At 35.1% G+C, this 18,512-nt stretch overlaps 1 protein-coding gene across 1 annotated transcript in view; it reads left to right on the top strand.

Annotated features, from left to right (window-relative positions):
• Positions 1-18,512, top strand: part of LOC102765229 (low-density lipoprotein receptor-related protein 1B-like) — a 221,897-nt gene that overhangs the window by 33,625 nt on the left and 169,760 nt on the right. Inside the window, exons 5-6 of the mRNA XM_015567146.1 lie at positions 9,029-9,226; positions 10,983-11,187. Coding sequence (XP_015422632.1) covers positions 9,029-9,226; positions 10,983-11,187 — 403 coding nt within the window. The remainder of the gene's footprint in view (positions 1-9,028; positions 9,227-10,982; positions 11,188-18,512) is intronic.

The raw sequence follows: 18,512 nt of genomic DNA, 5'->3' as shown, positions 1-18,512 counted from the left end.
TAACTTTGGGAAAAGACACAGAAAGGTTACTTCATTTACTCAGGTCCTTGTAACTAAGAGATATTAGAGCAAAGTTATTTTTAAAATTTTATTATTTATTGATAATTTTTCTGTTAATATCACTACCTTTTCTTATTGATTTGTAGGAGTTAATTGTATGACCTAAAATTTAGACATTTCAAATATCCTCTCCATGTTTTAATTTAATTTTAGTCATGTTGACCTTTTTTATACTCTTTCTCTTTATCTTTCTGCTTCCCTCACTGACTTCGTCCTTTCCTTTTCTTTTCCCCATAGTAATTTTTATCTCCTTCATATTTTATGTATTCTGGGCTAACTATTCAGTGGGTCTTATAATTAGTCATTCTCTCATTTATGTCATCACAAATATTTATTAAATGCAATTTAGCAAAAGGCAATGGGATATATCCTAGAAATGAAAAGGTTTTTGTTCAATCCTTTACCCCGGAAGTTCTCTCTCTCTCTCTCTCTTCACAAACAATCCAAATTCCAATTCTTACTACTTATTAACAGAAAGAATAGATGACTTTTTAAAAACTAGAAATATAAAGCAGAGCTTTTGAGAGAAAAATATCCAGAAATTTCCAGGAAAATAATTAAGAGGAGAAAAACAAATAAACAAAAATAGCTTGCAAGAAAAACTGATGGACAGCTGGTGACAAAATCTTATAAATTCACAGGTTTGAGTAATAGTTGAAAGCCTATCTTTCTCTAGATCCTGTCCTCTGCCTTTATGTATATCACACTTCAGTAATAATTAACTATCATTTATTCTCAATATAACTATATATAGGTGAAGGAATGGAAAAAAGGAAGTAATAATATATATATTGACCCAGGGAAATGATAGATCACTTACAATTCATAAGTTTCTACTGTGTAAAAGAAATATAGCTAATGATAGGGAGAGAGAAATAAAAATAAATTATTAAATACAAAAACAAAAAAGTAAAACTCTTAAATATCAGAAGATAAAACATTGTAACTACATATCACTTTTTGTTGAATAGGTGTATATTTAATAAAGAATCAGGCTCTATTCCTATAGAATTGCTGGTTGTAGACTTATACTAACAATACACCCTGAGAGCACTATAGAGAGACTTTTTTTCTTAGATAAGTCATCTACTACATTTTTATTCTGTCTTGTAAAAATCATTATGAGAACCTGTAGTGGGACTTAAAGAAAATGGAATTATATGGAGAACACTACAGTCTTGTATTTTTTAAAGCTACTTGTGCTATACTACATTTATAAACATGAAATTCATCACCATAGAAAATGTAAATTGTAACCTCTTTGTTTTGTACATCTGTCATCTCATGGTATGCTAAGGCAGAAAAATTTTAAGCCAGTTTTAAATTAAAAGTGGAATGCGCTGGTTTGAGTTGTTAAGTTCAGTCATTTCTGAGACAGGAGCTAGTGTACTAGAAAAATTACCAGAAAACTATAAAAATGAATGACTACTTCATATTTTGCTGATACTCATTCTAAATTGAGTTTGCCTCCAAAGAACATAATATACTACATCAAAATTGGTATACAACAGAAATTTCTTCATTGTGTTTTATTTCCAAATATTTTATACACAGTTTTATTTTTTTAAAGAAAAAACTATTTTAAGACTTGGAAATTTGAAATTCAGTCTTCATGATTTCCCACTAGCATATGAAATTACATATTGGGTTATTCATTACAACACTTTTATTCTCTCAAATAAAAACAATTTAATAAACCAACATTAATCTTTTAAAAATATATATATATTTTATTGATTTTTTACAGAGAGGAAGATTTCAGAGAGGAAGGGAGAGGGAGAGAGTTAGAAACATCGATGAAAGAGAAAAATTGATCAGCTGCCTCCTGTACACCCTTTACTGGGAATGTGCCCACAACTAAGGTACATGCCCTTAACTGGAATCAAACCTGGAACCTTTCAGTCTGCAGGCCGACGCTCTATCCACTGAGCCAAACCGGTTATGGCCCAACATAAATCTTAAAAGTAGTGAGGCATTGGAGAAGTTATCAAGATTCAGAGTTCAAATAATTTTTAATATTTATATATTTTTTATTTTTAGTAACTGCTTTATTATAGTTATGCAAATCAAGTAACATTTATCAAACAACTCTATTCTCAACACAAAATGACTTAAATGCAAGAACTTTAAAGGCTTTGAACAGTTTTAGTAAATCACCCAACGCGATCTTTTGACCACCATTCATTCTATTATGAAATCTTCCAAAAATAATTGAAACCAATAAATAATAATGTATTCACAATCACTATTTTAAAAATATTGAAATTTTGTTATTCATGATATAATCTCTTTTTTTGTTGTTCGTACTCACCCACATTTTGGCTGCTTCCCTGTGTTTGTTTCTATGTGTTTGGTAGAACTGTATGTCTCCTGGAATTGGTAAAGTGGCCTTGTGTAATAGGTGTCTGGTAGGGCCCAGGTGCAGCCTCCCCATTCACCTGAGCTGGGCGCACCAGGTATGCCCCTCCGTGGGCTGTGTGCACTCTTCTGTTGTAGTTGAGTCTTGATTGCTGTTGGCGTCACTGGGAGAGATTTACCCCCAGGCCAATCAGCTGCACAGACCAGCTGTGACTACAGTGGAGGAGCTGCTGTGCAGGAGCGAACCCCATGAAGCAATACCCATTTCAGTGGGGCTTTGGTGCTTACTGAGTCTGCCCCACGAGTGTGCAGGTGGTAGGGATGTAATCCAGCCTGTCTTAAGCTGTCCACTGGTTGCACTGGCTCTGGGACCTCCGGGAGGTGCAAAGTCAGCCACTGCCTATGCCCTGCCTGAGGCCACCCAGTACGAGCTACAGAGTCATCAATAGGTGGCTGCTAAGTGTGTTGAGCTTGGAGGTGTCCAGGAGAACCAAGGCCAGCTGCCACTAGTTCTGGGACCGGGGTCACTTAGCAAGAGGTAGGGGTTACGCAGAGGCCCGATGCTGTTTGTGTGAGAGATTTTAGGAAAGTTCAGTGCATGAGGCAAGAGAGGCCAATTGTATGGAAAAGCCATTGGAAACAGCTTGGATGGGCCCGCAAGTAGGCTGGAGAGGGGCCTCAGAGAATCAACAGGGTGGGGCAAACAATGTGAGCCAGGTTGATGGAGAGTCAGATATGGTGCCTACCTGTTAGCTCTTTCCGGGGAGAGCTCAGCAAAGGAACAGTGACCTCTGCCAGCACTTTTGTTTGGCAGAAAGCAGCCCCTCCAGCCCTCACCCTGATGTCAGACAATTTATTTATTCCCCATATATCCCTGGGCCCTTTCAGTTGCTGCCCCAACACTGGAGCTCAGAGGGAGTGAGTCCAAGTAAGCCTCTGCTAGGACCCTTTAAGGAAAACTGCTTGGGACTCCAGCAGCCTGTGTCACTTACCCACAATCTCCACTGGATTTTACACGCAGAAGTTATGGGGACCTTTCCTTCAACTAGAACCCTGGGCTGGGGGGTGGTCTTCACAAATATTTTAGAGCATATATGACCAAGAATGTTATTTTATCTTAAAAACCGAGACAGCTAATAATTTTAGTGACTTTCTGTTATTTGCATCAGAGGCAAACGCAGAATGTAGGCCTTTACTATAGAATCCTATTTCAGTTGTAACAGACAAGTCAGTGACCTGTGGTTCAAAAAAATATACTTTTGTGGTTGGGTGGGTGGGAAGAGATCAACCAAAGAACTTGTGTGCATGTATGCACAACCCATGGACACAGACAATAGGGTGGTAGAAGCCTGGGATGGTGGGGTGGGGGTGGCTATAAGTGGTCAATGGGAGAAAAAAATGGATGTATATAATACTTTAACAATAAAGATTTTTAAAATATATATTTTTTCTTAAAATATGGCATAAAAGTAAGAGCAATAAGTCATCTCTTAAATATTGTTATAGTAAAAATGAGTCCTCCTAAAGGGAAAAAACAGGTTTTACAGTATGTGTCATACTGAATTACCTTGCTCAGCATATATGTCATGCTTAAATAATTCTTGTTGTGTTTATGTTTCCAAAAGCTGGAAATTATAATTCCTTCTTTTATAGGTTTAATTTTTATTCTTAAGAATAACAAATCTTAATAGGAAATATATATACCAATGCTTAAAACTTGTACCAATGCAGAACAAAGTGAAAATTTGTTTTGTTCCCACTCCTGAATCCCAGTCACCAGTTACCATGGCAGAGATAAGAGCATTCCGTCATCAATCCTTTAATAATTATTCTATGGTTTACTTTTATATAGTTTTAGAAAAATCTTTTATTTTTTAACTTAAATGTTAGTGTGGTATGTGCACTGTTTGTATATTGCTGTTTTCAAATTACAAAGTATTGGTAAGTATTTCATGGTAGCACACATGTAGCAGTCACATTAGTGTATGTGGCCAAATAATATTGCACTGTATGACCGTACCATATGTTATTTATCCAGATACCTATTGATGAAATTTTATGCTTTTAATCTTTTGCTATTACAAATTTGCAAAGAATTTCCTTGCTTATCTGCCACATATACTGTATATAAAACTTTATTATAATGAATTTCTGACAAATGGACTTACTTGGTCAAGGGAGATAGATAGATAGATAGATTTTTTTATGGTTGTCCAGTGGTTCTCCATACAGATTATAATAGTTTATAGTTCCATTATCATTATGTCGGAGTGTCTTTTGTCTACATTTTAATCGATACAGTGTCTTATCAAATATTTTCATTATTTTAAAATCAATTTATTATTTTATGAGAGAAATTGAACACTTTTTACAATGTAAAAGTTGTTTATATTTTTCTTTTTACGAATTGTTTGTTCAATACCCTTTACCTTTTATTTCCTTGAGTATTTCCTTCTTGTCAATTTATAGGAGCTCACGTGTAATAGAGAATCTAGTCCTTTATTATATTGTAGATATTTAATCCAGTTTGCCTTTTGACATTTTTTACATTGTTTTTGTCCTGTAATTTTTTAAACATACATTAAACATTGTTATTGACTTGTGTCAAACTCAGACAGGCCTTCCCCATTCTGGACTTCTGAAAATACGTTTTATCCTTACTACTAACACTTTCATAGTTTTATTTACTACATCAAAATTTTAAGCCATCGGGAAATTATTTTTTTGGGTTAAGTCAGAAAATTTTCCAACTTAATTTCATCTCCAGGTTCCCTAAAGCTATCATATTTCTCAGCCTTATAGTCAGTTATGAATCAGTACCAAAGTATTTTTCTGTTGAAACAATAATATATTTTAATACCAGTTGAAGTAAGTCACTATTGTATATCGATCCTGAAATTCTTCTGGTGAGTGATACTTTTTTAACATAACCTTTAGAATTATCTAGTATTATTTTAAAGAATGATTGTTGCAATTATTTTCCACCTCAGAAAATATATAAATTAATTTAGACAGAAGCAAGATCTTTGGGATGTTGTTGTTTTCAATCTAGCAATACTATATACCTTTCCAGATTTGATGTCTTATTTCTTTCATTAGTGCTTTAAAATGTCTTCATATAATCTTTTTTATATTTCTTAATAATTTTATTCCTGGATTCCCTGTCTTTTGTTGTTGTTGTTGTTGTTAATGTATATTCGTTATTTTCTATTTTGTCTTTTCTGAAGCTATTGTATGTAGGGAGGTTAGTGATTTGTCTAAAAATCTGTAAACAAGCCCTTTCTCCATCCCTTGTTGCTGGCATCCACTGTCCAGCTTTCTGTCTCTGTTGTTTTGCCTTTTATCAGAATGTCATAGAAATGGAATCATATAGGATGTAGACTTTTGAGCCTATTTTTTTTCACTTAATATACTGCATGCCTGTTTGTTTCTTCATTCAGACGCTCCTCCTAGGTCTTAACAGTGCTCTGAGGGGGTCCTGAGACCAGGTTGTTACTCCCATCCTACTTTTTTAAAGAGTGATTGTGGGATTTGCCCGTTGGTAGTACTATCTCCTCTGAGAACTGTTCTGTCAGCCTTCTTTTACATCTGCTAGTTTCTGAGAGCTGCAGGCATCCTCTCAGAAACATTTTTCCAGTTTACATGCGTTCATCAGCACTTCCTCTTATACTGTGGCTTTTTGATCGCAGATGTCTTCCAGGGGAAGATGTCTTAGGGAAGATGAAACTTGAATTTCTTTTCTTTTGCCTTCTCCTTTTTTTCTTTCTGGATTTCTTTCTTCCTCTGGTGTGATATTCCTAGGGCAGAGACAGTAACACATTACCTTGCAATTTTAAAAATATGTGTTCTTTAATAGGTATTAAATATAAATTTCTCTAGCAAATAGCTGCTGCACTGATAATGTAGTGCTTGATTAAGGGCGAGCTGTCAGCTAAAGGATGGGGAAGCTGTTTAGAGCTGAAATGTCCCTAGTTTTAGGACATGCTAAGAAATATCTGACTTCCTTTCACTGTATCATCATTTCAGCATTTTCTCTTATGGAATATCCCTTTTGCTTATTCCACTGAGTAGTCTTTGGAATTTAATATCCATAATAATTATTAAGCATATATTAAGATATTAAGTATTCATACTTTAATTATCAATTACCATAATAACTGTTATGCATAAAAAATGTTGAGAGTCAGAGAGTTTAAGTAAACTTCTACAATGTACTCAGATAGTTGATAGCAGAACTCTGTCTTAAACCTGCATTTTCTTACTCCAAGTCTATAACTTTTTTACTACATCACCATTACCTCCACATTTGTATTTCCTGTGACAGATTTCAGCTTACAAATCAAATTTGCATACATTATTTAATTGGATTCTGATAACAGTTTAAGTTAGATTGAAAGTAGGTTAGGTTAACCCCATTTTACAGATAAGGATACTTAATTTCAAAAAAGATAAATATTTTTTCAAAAGCAAAGAGTTGTTTCATAGCCAGAGCAGAAAATCAAACAGGGCTCCTAATCTTTCTTTTAAATGACAGAATGTCATAATCATTTTTTGCATTAATAATGATACCTTCTGATTTAAAATTTTATGAGGATTTTTTCTATTGGGGGCCGTTTGAAACTATTTTGTTCATGTTTAGTGCCTTGTATCTGTTAGCTATTGTCATAGTGATGTTATCACCGTGCAATAAATAACCACAATAGCTAAGTGATCACAATCCACATAATTTTTGCAAACAAGTTTTCAGGCCTTTTGAGCAATTCCTGTGGTCTTGGCTGGACTTATGTACTACACAGTCAGCTGCAGGTCTATTGGTTAGCTCTACTGATCATGGCAGGGCTCTCTCCCTTACTATCTATCATCCAGTTTCTTGGGATCTATTCAGTTTCTCTCCACATGTATTCATTCAAAAACATTTAATTAATGTGCTGGGAAGAGCTTCCTAAAGTATATTCATGTCCAGTGGGGGGGGGGGGAATGGCAGCAGCTCCCCTACACTAAGGGTTGCCAGCCTAGGTTCACACCCTTCAGAACCTAGGTTTACATGTGTTCTTCCTCTGGTGCTTGGTCTTAGGGACATGATAACAAGCAAGACAGATAAAATCCCTATTTTCATAGAGCTTATTGTCTCATGAGGGAAATAAATGACCAACAAGTAAATACCGGTTTTAAAATATACTTCAAACAGAATAAATAAGCCATGGTGATATAATTTAGAAGGGTCTTAATTAGGTAACTAATCAGGAAAGGCCTCTCTGTAAAGATGAGATAAATAAGAACAGTAAACCTATTTGCAATTGATAGAAACCCAGTTCAAATCAATTTGAATTGATAAATGCATTGGCTCACATACACAAAGCATGGGGTGTGCATAGGAGATTTGAAGGAGGGAACCAGTCTTAGGGGTAGTTGGAACTATTGCTGTGAATGTTCTCAGAACACAGTCTCTGCCCAGGTCATTGCTGCTTCATTCTCTGTGACATTTTTCTCTTCTCTAATACTATGAATAGGTTTCTTCAACTTACAAGAACATTCATATTCGCAACATTAGCCTTAGAGATTGGTGACCTAAAAGGAAAAGAGAGTAGGTTCCCTCATCTTGAAAGCTTCTCTCCAAGTATACAAACCCATTAACCAGTCTCAGATCTTACAAACCCATTAACCAGACTTAGATCTTACAAACCCATTAACCAGACTCAGATCTTACAAACCCGTTAACCAGACTTTGATCCCCTCCTGGGAAGATCACTGCGGACAGGGTTGATTATAGCAGCTCACTTTCAGAGGCTGTATTTACATTTGGGATAGGAAAACCAATTTTTCTAAAGGGAAATGCGGAGAGCTGACACTAATATGGAAATGAGGGAAATCTTTGCAAGCCTGGCTTTCTTCCTCAAAAATGTATTCATTAAACAGAATTCAAGTGTAAATTATAATAGTATGTTGGCCAGTATTCGGTACAGAGTTTGATACATTTTTTAAATAACAACATTTTTTTGGTAACTTTGGGGTATTTAAACTTTTTTTTCAGGTACAAAATATAAAACTTTAATCCTATTTCTGTTTTTAAAGCTTCTTGCTTTCTTTCCACTCAGGCCTGATCTAGGCTTAAAGACTAGTGAGGTACAGTGTACTCATGACTTTCTTGGACTGTGGAGAACATTGAATCTTCATTCTTCTGGGGACCGCTTCTTAACTTTACACTCATCAATTGTTTTTGTAAAAATCCTCTTTCTATTGGATCTTTCTCCTTCATGGACCTGTAGGCATGTGATGAGCTGAGTGCCAGAACTAGTTTTAGCTAACTCTTAGCATTTTTTGTGTTTTCCTAAGGTTTGGGTTGTCAGCTGAAACTCCATAAAAACAGAAAATATTCCATTTTGTCTTTGAATTCCAATAAATTATACCTTATTTTAATAAATACAATAAACCTAAATTATTCAAGTTTTTTCTTTTAATTTTTGGGGAAAATTGTTCCTTCTTTAATGACAGATAATCATATAATAAATTATAGTTTTGAATGAATGGGTTTTGACCTCAGGCATTTTATTACTCTTACCAAAGTAAATGAATATTTTCATAAGTTTATTAAAAATAAATTTAATTTCAGATCCCTTTGAAGCATTCATCATCTTTTCTATTCGCCATGAAATCAGAAGGATTGATCTTCATAAAAGAGATTATAGTCTACTTGTTCCTGGATTGAGAAACACAATAGCTCTTGATTTTCACTTCAATCAAAGTTTACTTTATTGGACAGATGTTGTAGAAGACAGAATATATCGAGGCAAGCTTTCTGAAAGTGGAGGTACGTATGTTACAATTTTAACTTAATATTTACATTAGTTTTTAACTGAAAATTCCAGAAAGTATATTGTAATCAAAAGAAGTTTTGATTAATCTTTGGCTGTTGGTTCTTCAGCTCTTCCCAAACAATTGTAAAACCAAGGATGTCACATACACCTGTGAGGATATGTTGGGGGAGTGAGTGGTGAAGGCCTGTGGTATTCATTCCATTTTTAAATTGTGGGCTTTACCACTGACATGTGGTGAAGAAATTTATTTATAAGAAAAAAAGTGACTATTTTCTACATGCTAACGATTATATTTGTGAGTTAAAAAATGTTGTTTTTATTTTGTTATAATCTTTCAGACTATCTCAAAGAAATGGTGAAGAAATTTTTGCAAAGACTGCTAATATGAGCTAAATATTTTTGCCATGTTTTGACTTATCTCTTCTGTCTAATCTAGGCTTTTTTTAAGTAGCAAGTCTTTGAGATGAATATATATATATATCAACTTCTCTTGAAACTGTTATATTTGTGTAGAAACTCAATGCCCAGATATTTCTATCAAATTCTAAATTGCTCCTTAAGTCACATTTGAACTTTGGGAAAAATGGTAATATTTAAGCATACAGTGTGGTTATGATGGGTGAATTTGTGTCCTGTGTCATATTGCAAGATGCCAATTTCAAATGATGGATTTAGATCTATGGCATTAGATGGTTAATTGTTTTTAAAAGACACTTAAAATTTCTAACTACAATCACTGGTAATGTCATAAACTATGAAGGGATATCCTATGAGGCAAAGGTGTTTTTAAAATACTCCATTTAAATTGTGAAAGAAGGTAAGGAGTGGATAAATAAGAGTATTGGTGGACATTATCAAATTATTTATTTTTATTTAGACCACACTAATGCCTTCTTCCGTTATTTGCAAATGTGTAATATCTTGCAAATGTTATGGCCTAGGGATGGGGGTAAAGAGAATATGATTTGGAGCTTATCTCTGTTCAGGTTAAATGCAGTAAAAGCTCTCATATCTGTCATGCTTCTAAAAATAGTGGGTGCTAGTAACAAAGTAAACTGATGAACGAAGTGGATCCAGAGACTCAAAGCATGGAACAGAGAGCGGAATCTCATAGGGAAGGCAGGGTATGTGGGTGGGAGGTAATCAACCAAAGACTTTGTATGCATATATGCATAACCCATGGACACAGACAGTAGGGTGCCGAAAGCCTGGGGTGAGGAGCAGGGGTGGGCTGGAGGGCTCAAGGGGAGGAAAGGGGGACATATGTAGTACTTTCAACAATAAAGAATTATTTCTAAATAAATAAATAAAATAGTGGGTGCTGATTAACTATGACGTTGTTGCCCGAGGTGAACTTTTCCTTTATTCTACCATGAGGGTCAACATTTAAATTAAAGTGCACTGATTTTAACCAGTGCATCATTATTACTCCCAATATACCTTGTCCTGCCTAAAAATTCAGAAACAAGAAATAACATTTTTGTAACCTAAGTATTGTTAGTAGCTTTAGAAGTCTATTCAGCTGTCACTGAAAGTACATAAGAGATTAAAAATTTCTGGTGGGGAAAAACAGTAATTCTAAATTTGGGACCTGTTTCATTTCCTTTGTGCCAAGTATTACTTTTGCACTCTAGCTCTCTGAGTTAACATAATGTTTACGTACATTATAGAGCTAATAAGTAGTCCTTTTCCTTTATGCTTAACCTGTTTCTTAAGTGAGTACAAGTGTTGATTTCCCTTCTGTTGTAGGTGTAAGTGCAATTGAAGTGGTTGTAGAGCATGGCCTAGCAACCCCAGAAGGACTGACGGTTGACTGGATAGCAGGCAACATATACTGGATAGACAGCAACCTGGACCAAATTGAAGTGGCCAAACTTGATGGTTCCTTAAGAACGACACTAATAGCAGGGGCCATGGAACACCCCAGGGCTATTGCTTTGGACCCAAGATATGGGTAAAGAAGTTTGTCTTTCATACGTCCACTTTGGCATAAAAATATAACCTTTCACATTAATGTCAAGTTCAATTATCTCATAAATTATGAGTTCAAAGTGCTTATTTCGTGCATGTATGTATGTGTGTGTGTGTGTAGTATGAATGCATATATATATAATTATTCATATATTTAATTTTTTTACTTTTTATATATGTAAATTTATATACTGTATATATTACTTTATCACCTTGAATTTGATTATAGGTTTTTATATAGATACTTTTTAGAAGATATAAATTTTTAAAGTAAGGGCATTAGGTAGGCCTGTTGAGAGCTATTGTAACTCTTTGAAGCAATGATTTAGTGACATTCTCTTTGACCTGCCCAAAATACTGTAGTTGTGTCTAATGGTTGCAAATCACAGTCTTTGATCCAAAGAGTCACAGATGTTAACCACCTCACCCTTTATTTGTCGTGTATGTACTTGGTGTCAGTTTAAAAGAAAATTAGAACAAGCTTGAAGGAACCCATTGGTGAGATGTTGGCTGTTGGGACATTTGAAAGATAAGGCACATGATTCTGGAAAACAAGGTTGGATGTGGAGTAACTCAGGTTATTTCCTCTGTTTCCTGTATGTTCTTCTGTGAGACAGCGGAAGGGAGGCACTGGATTTGGAGCCAGAAAATGAGGGTTCCAGTCACGTATTCTCTGGAGAAGCTACTCAAGTGTATGATCTTCACTTAGATTTTAGTTTTCTTGTTTGTGAATCAGAGAGAATAGTATATATATTTACCATTAGGTTGTTTTGAGAAGGTAGTAAATAAGTGGGAGAGAATAATAACTGATGTATGTGAAAACACTTTATTACTGTTAATTATTTATTTTCTTGATCATTATTTTTTAAGTTCAGAACCATTGTCAATCTAAAGGGTCGTAGAAAAAACACTATTTGGGACTCTGTACCTTTAAATAATACAAAGTCCAGGGAGCAGCAATGGGACTGGGAGTTGGCCAGTTCATGAGATGCAGAAGAGGGAAAAGGGAGCTTTGTGTTCCTTCAGCTTCCTGGCCGCACTGACTGGCTTGTGCTCTGGTTGATGCCCAAGACCAGAGAACAGTAGAATGGGAAGTTTGTGTATTTTTCTTCTCCTCACTGCAGACACAGAAATTAAAGGGGCAGAGCAGCTTGTCTACAGCAGGGTTCCAAACTGGCAAACCTCACTGATGTGTTTGCTTTCTCTTCTATCGTGTTTTAAAATATACTTGAATTAGTTGCCAAAACTTAAAATATTGAGAGAGTTTGCATACAGCTGTGGATTTCTGACTTCTTTTGAAAACTAGGGAGATCTGGCAGCAATGAGCGGAGGAGTAACTATATCTTTTAGCTTGGGGGTACTTCTCTAGTTCTCAGTTTACACTTTGCCCATTCCATGCCTTGCCTCCTATAATAACAATTAATTCACCAGAAACAAATGTGCTGTTTAATGAGAAATTCCCCCCCTTTTTTTAAAGAGACTATTTCTGAGGTTACAAATGGATTGCTGATCCTGAGCGTTTACTTCCCATAAAGGTTTCTTGTCAGGAAAGGCTATACCCTCAGTGTAACAGCTACTGGTGTGACATCTGCACCTATTATACCTAACTTGTACCAGCACCTTATCTGCACAAGAAATTTTCTGTATAAGTGGAAAGTGATATCTTAGAGAGAGTTGTAGGTTTAGCATTTATACCAACACAATAGGAAAATGGTGAATGCGTCCCAAATTCCAGTTGGCACACAGAGAAAAACAAACAAAACAGGTGGGTGAAAGTTTTAAAAGTATATGACCAAACAAAACATTAAAGCTGGGAGTTAAAACTTCATTTTCTACAACTTTGAACTGACAACACGTAGGATACACTTATTCATCTCAGTTTGTCTGAAGAATTTCCAACCTGAGAGGAGAAAACGAAAACAAACACAAAGGACACACAACCCCCAAATACCATTTAAGTGAAAATATTAGACACTATTTCAGTCATATAAAGGGACCTTCAGGAGTAAAATATTCTCTAACATTGAAAGATAGAATAAAGCTAGCCTGTGAGTAGGAAAAACCTGATAATACCTCAGAGAAAGTTGATGCCTTTTGAAAGTGCGAGGCTAATTAAGATAACTACAGTAGTACCAAAATAAAAACAAATGGGTGAAGAAATAACACATAATTATTTTTTTCTGGCATAAATCACAAAAATTTCAAAGTTCTGATGATTGTACTAATTTATTAAGTCTGGGGATGAAATGGAAGGTTGACAAGCTTGAGTGTTTTGAAATGATAGGATTTTTATTGTTAAAAGTAATTTATAGATGATTGATACAATTATGATATGAGGTTTCTATAAATACCTTTTAAAGCTCAGTTGTAGCAATTAAATTTTAAAAGATAGTACAAATATTAAAACATTTCAGGTCATCAAATATTTTGGTAAAAAGTACAAAAACCTTTTTAAATATTGGACCTTTCATAAGGTAGGCTGAGACCATAGTAAAATTAAGCACACCCACACACTTTTTATGTGCAAAGGCAAGCTAAGCACATAAAAATCAACACTGGAAAATAATTTGTGCTATTAACATATTAAAAAATAAACATAAGGTGTCCCTCTATTTTTCAAATTATTCACAAGATATGCAAAGAAGCTGTGAACCAAAACTGATAGGAATCCCAAAAACATTCAAACATCTTTTGAAATATTTTGTTTTAGGATAAATAGACTGGATAATTTTTTAGGAAATATGATTTATATAAATACTGTTATCTTTTCTATTAAATCATAAGCTTTCCAATGGCAAACAAAGTTGCTTCCAAGTCTATGAAAACTTATAGTCTTGGTATATATAATTGTGCTTATTAAATTACTGCATACATATGAATAGACTGTTTACATCTAACTTATAGGAACTCAAGGATATACCTTAAAATGTGAACTGTGCAATAAAAGGAGAACTAATACTATAAATTTTGTGTACAGTAAAAATGAAAAAAAAAAAGGTTGCAACCAGTCACTTTGCTTCCTCAGCACAACTGAGAAAAAATCAGGCTATAACAGTAGCCCCATAAAACACATTTACATCACATAAAGTTCCTATAGCAATGAAGGTTTTTGTGACCTATTTTACAGATACCATAAAAGAAATGTTCCTAATCAACTACTCTGCATCCTAAGCATAGAATCCACTGGCATTTATTTTACATTATAAGGCATATTTTTCATCATGCTACAGCTTTGCTGTATTCTGAGTTTAACTCAGTATCTCAAGTGACAAGTTATTCCAAGGTAGCAAATTGAGAGTCCTAGGGAGGAGATATTTTTTAATTGATTTTATTTTAAGGGAATATTCTTATTTCTAAGGTGACCTGAATTAGTACATGAATATCTCTAAGCATCAAGCATATTATTAGGGAGTAACTAGTGGCCAGGTGCACGAAATATGTGCAGGGGGGGTGTTGACCCTCAGCCTGGCCTGCACCCTCTCCAATCTGGGACTCCACAGGGATCAGGCCTTAACTGGCAGTCGGACATCCCTCTTGCAATCCGGGACCACTGGCTCCTAACCACTCGCCTGCCTGCCTGCCTGCCTGCCTGATCACCCCTAACTGCCCCCCCCCACTAGCCTGCTTGCCCCCAACTTCCCTGCCCTCCCCCGCCACTTGCTCACCCCTAACCATCTCTGCCTCAGCCCCACCACCATGGCTTTGTTCAGAAGGACATCCAGAAAGTCTCCCAGAAGGTCTCCTGGTCTAATTAGCATATTACCCTTTTATTAGTATAGATAAGCACCAGGGACTTCAGAATACATCAAGCAGCACTCACTTCAGTGCTCAAACTTCCATTGCCCTTATTCTTGTGTAACTGTGTGGTGTCTTCCTGCTCTACCTCTGGCATTTAGCTTTCCTTTGTCAGAATGACTGGACTCGACTATAACAATTGCAATTGCTGAAAGCAGATATAATAATTGGGAAGATTAATAAGACATCTAAATAAAATTTTAATTTTATCTGGGAGTGTTCTTAAAGCTAATAAAAGCATCATTGGTTTAAGTAGACCTACAGTATAGATAAGTAACCTCCTTTTTTGCCAAGATCATTTATTTTCACCTCTGCAGCTTGATAGATGATAATGGCCTTTTCATGCCTGTGATGGTACAATTTGTTCATGGTCTATTGGCCTAATTTAATTCTGATACAGACTAACCCATGAATGCAGGAACTGTAGAGTAGGTAGACTGTAGTCTCTTTTTTAAAAGCAATGTGGCTGAACATTTCCATATGTCCTGTATAAAAGGATATTCAGTCTTTGTATATGTGAAGAAATAGTGCAATCATTAAAATGCTGATACATTTTAACAATAAAAAGAAATATGGGAAAAATATTCTCTTGAAATACCACTCTGTAGAATATACACAAAAGTGCCTAGAATTTTACGAAACAATGATCCTTGAAATCAACTTTTTAAATTGATTGTAAACTGGCATATGGCAAGATTAAGAATACTTTTAGGGGAACTAATTCTAGAACATGTTATTTTGTAAAAAGTGTTGGAAATTTCTCATTTGAATTGATGAAAGATTAGTGTCATAGTGACCACCTCAGGAGAACAATTTAATGTGGCTATATTTAGTAAGAAAATGAAGGCTCACTCATTTTAGAGTGCTGAAAATTGTCCCAAACCATATTTTCTTTAGTCCACTGGAAACATCTGTTTACAAGACTACAGTGCCTTTTTTGGTAAAGTTACACACAGAGCACGCAGATTCGCAGGGCTGCTGATACCTATGTTGGAGTTGCCACACCCACATAAGGCAGACTTTTTTCAGGTAGAAAGTTACAGGGAGATACTGGATCTCCATTGTGTAGATCTGGTGGTAGCTTATCCACAGGTACACAGAGTACCTATGACTCAAATTCACTGTGCTAGTTTTAGGGATTATTTTCATTATTATTTTTCAATTTTGCAAAGTCTCTCTACTTTACCTTGTTTATCAAGATATCACCATAAATTTGATTGGTGCTATATTGCTCTTGTTTTTATTTTAAATATTATTTTTTGAATACCAAGTTTAAAGGAAAGCTAACAACAATTTGTGTCACTGAAAAGATGTGTGCATGGAAAAGTAAATTTGCAGAGAAACATATAATTCATTTTATATTCATTGTTTTTAAGATAAAGCTTTCAACTACTTAATTAAATAGCCTACCAGCTTCATATGAATTAACTTTTCTTCCATTTTAGCTGGAAACATATTTTTGTATCTACCTATATTTATATATCTATTTCTTTCTGTATATACATTGCTTATAAGTTAGTTTATGCTTATATTTCTAGATTAGTATTTTTTCACACAAAACGATTCTATCTTTAAACATTAGTCTTTTCAGAAATAAAATTCTCATCAGGAAGATTTTATAAATGCCCTCTATTACATTTTTTAAAAAGTATCTATGTATTTAACTTTTAGTTATTCTCACTTTTAAATCTTTATTATAAAAATGTTCAAATACACAAATTAAAAGGAATTGCATAATAAACTCCTTCAAAAAACTTCAAAATATATACATTGTCCTGGTATAATAATGTTTACATTTATTTCACAGCAGTTTAATTAATTTATTCAAATATTTGGCGGTTAAACAATGAATAATTTGGATGTTGTTTTGTGCATGTGGTCCCACCACCAGGGTTGTGGAACCTCCTAAAGCTACCCATGAAATTAAATTTATTAAAAATATATATAAACTCATTATTTGAGATTCATGCTATGATATAAACCAAATCTTGTGACATACTCTGAATTCTTTTCTCATGGCTTTGACTCATGGTTACTTTATAAAGTGAATCTAGTTCATATACAAGCTACTGTAACATTTAAACTTTGACATTAGCATTACTTAAAATTCTCTCATTTCTTTAACAGTTTGGAGAAAATGAAGTTTTATCTTCTAAAATATTCTCTATGAATATGTGCACTTTTTGCTTGTACAAACACAACTATTTTCTATGTGCTAGCCATCTTGTTCAATAAATTTTTTACATCCATCACCTCATAAAATGATCCCAACAATTGTGACTGTTATACTTTATCATTTACAGAAGAGATGATGGAGTCTGAGATTAATTATACTGGAGTGACAGATCCCAACCTTGATTGCAAGTTGGTCTGACAGAAAAACATATACATTGCCATAATTCAGCACTGACACATCATTTAATGACATTTCTTGAACTTCCATTCCTGTCAAGGTCCATATCTTCCTTCGCTGTTCACCACACTCTTTTAGCACATGTACTTACTAAATTGATTATATAACATTTTCAGTTACCCGCTAATCATTTCAAATTTTCAATTCTTATATTCTAAAAGAGACCAAACGCTTCTCAGAAATTGAAGGCAAAATTAATAGTTTTATATCACTCAACATTTCCTTATTATAGGCATCATAACTTTTTAATAAGAAGATGGGTTTAATTGGATTCTAAATTTTGTTCAAGAGTATTGTTTTATTTTTCAAGGTAATCTATCAAATAAGGATCAATTAAAACAATGGAAGAATTGAAAAATAGCAAATGTGTGCAATTATAACAAATTTTCTTACCAATAATTTTACCACTTCTCACCAAAATGTGTTCAGAACTAATAATAAGAAAATTTACTAGACTGTCAGTTTACCTCTGGTCCTTTGTGTCCTCCTTTACCAAATTTCCATTATACCCATTGGACTCTACTACCAAAGTAGAGAAAGCAACTAGCCATGCTCTGACCCTGCACAAAATGCTTTCCCTTTGTTATTTTATTTAATGGCATTAAAGAGTTAGATGTTAAAAGCCTAAGAACATAGCCAGGCCAGCATGGCTCAGTGGTTGAGCGATGACCTATGAACCAGGAGGTCACAGTTCCCAGTAAGGGCACATCCCTGGGTTTCAGGCCCAATCCCCAATGTGGGGCATGCAAGAGGCAGCCAATCAATGATTCTCTCTTATTACTGATGTCTCTCTCCCTATCTCTTCCTCTCTGAAATCAATAATCATATATATATACTAGAGGCCCGGTGCAAAAAAATTTGTGCACTAGGGGGGAGGGGGGGTCCCTCAGCCCGGCCAGTGCCCTCTCGCAGTCTGGGACCCCTTGGGGGAATACCACCTGCTGGCTTAGGCCTGCTCCCTGCGGGGGATTGGGCCTAAGCTGGCAATCAGACATCCATCTGGCATCCCGGGAGCCCTCGGGGGATGTCCACTTGCCAGCGGGGAGCAGCCCTAAGCTGCAGTCAGACATTCTTAGAGAGGCTCCTGCCACCACCGCTGT

This window comes from Myotis davidii, unplaced genomic scaffold (genome assembly GCF_000327345.1).
Source record: "Myotis davidii unplaced genomic scaffold, ASM32734v1 scaffold560, whole genome shotgun sequence".
Taxonomy (NCBI): domain Eukaryota; kingdom Metazoa; phylum Chordata; class Mammalia; order Chiroptera; family Vespertilionidae; genus Myotis; species Myotis davidii.
This window is presented reverse-complemented; position numbering and strand designations above follow the sequence as displayed.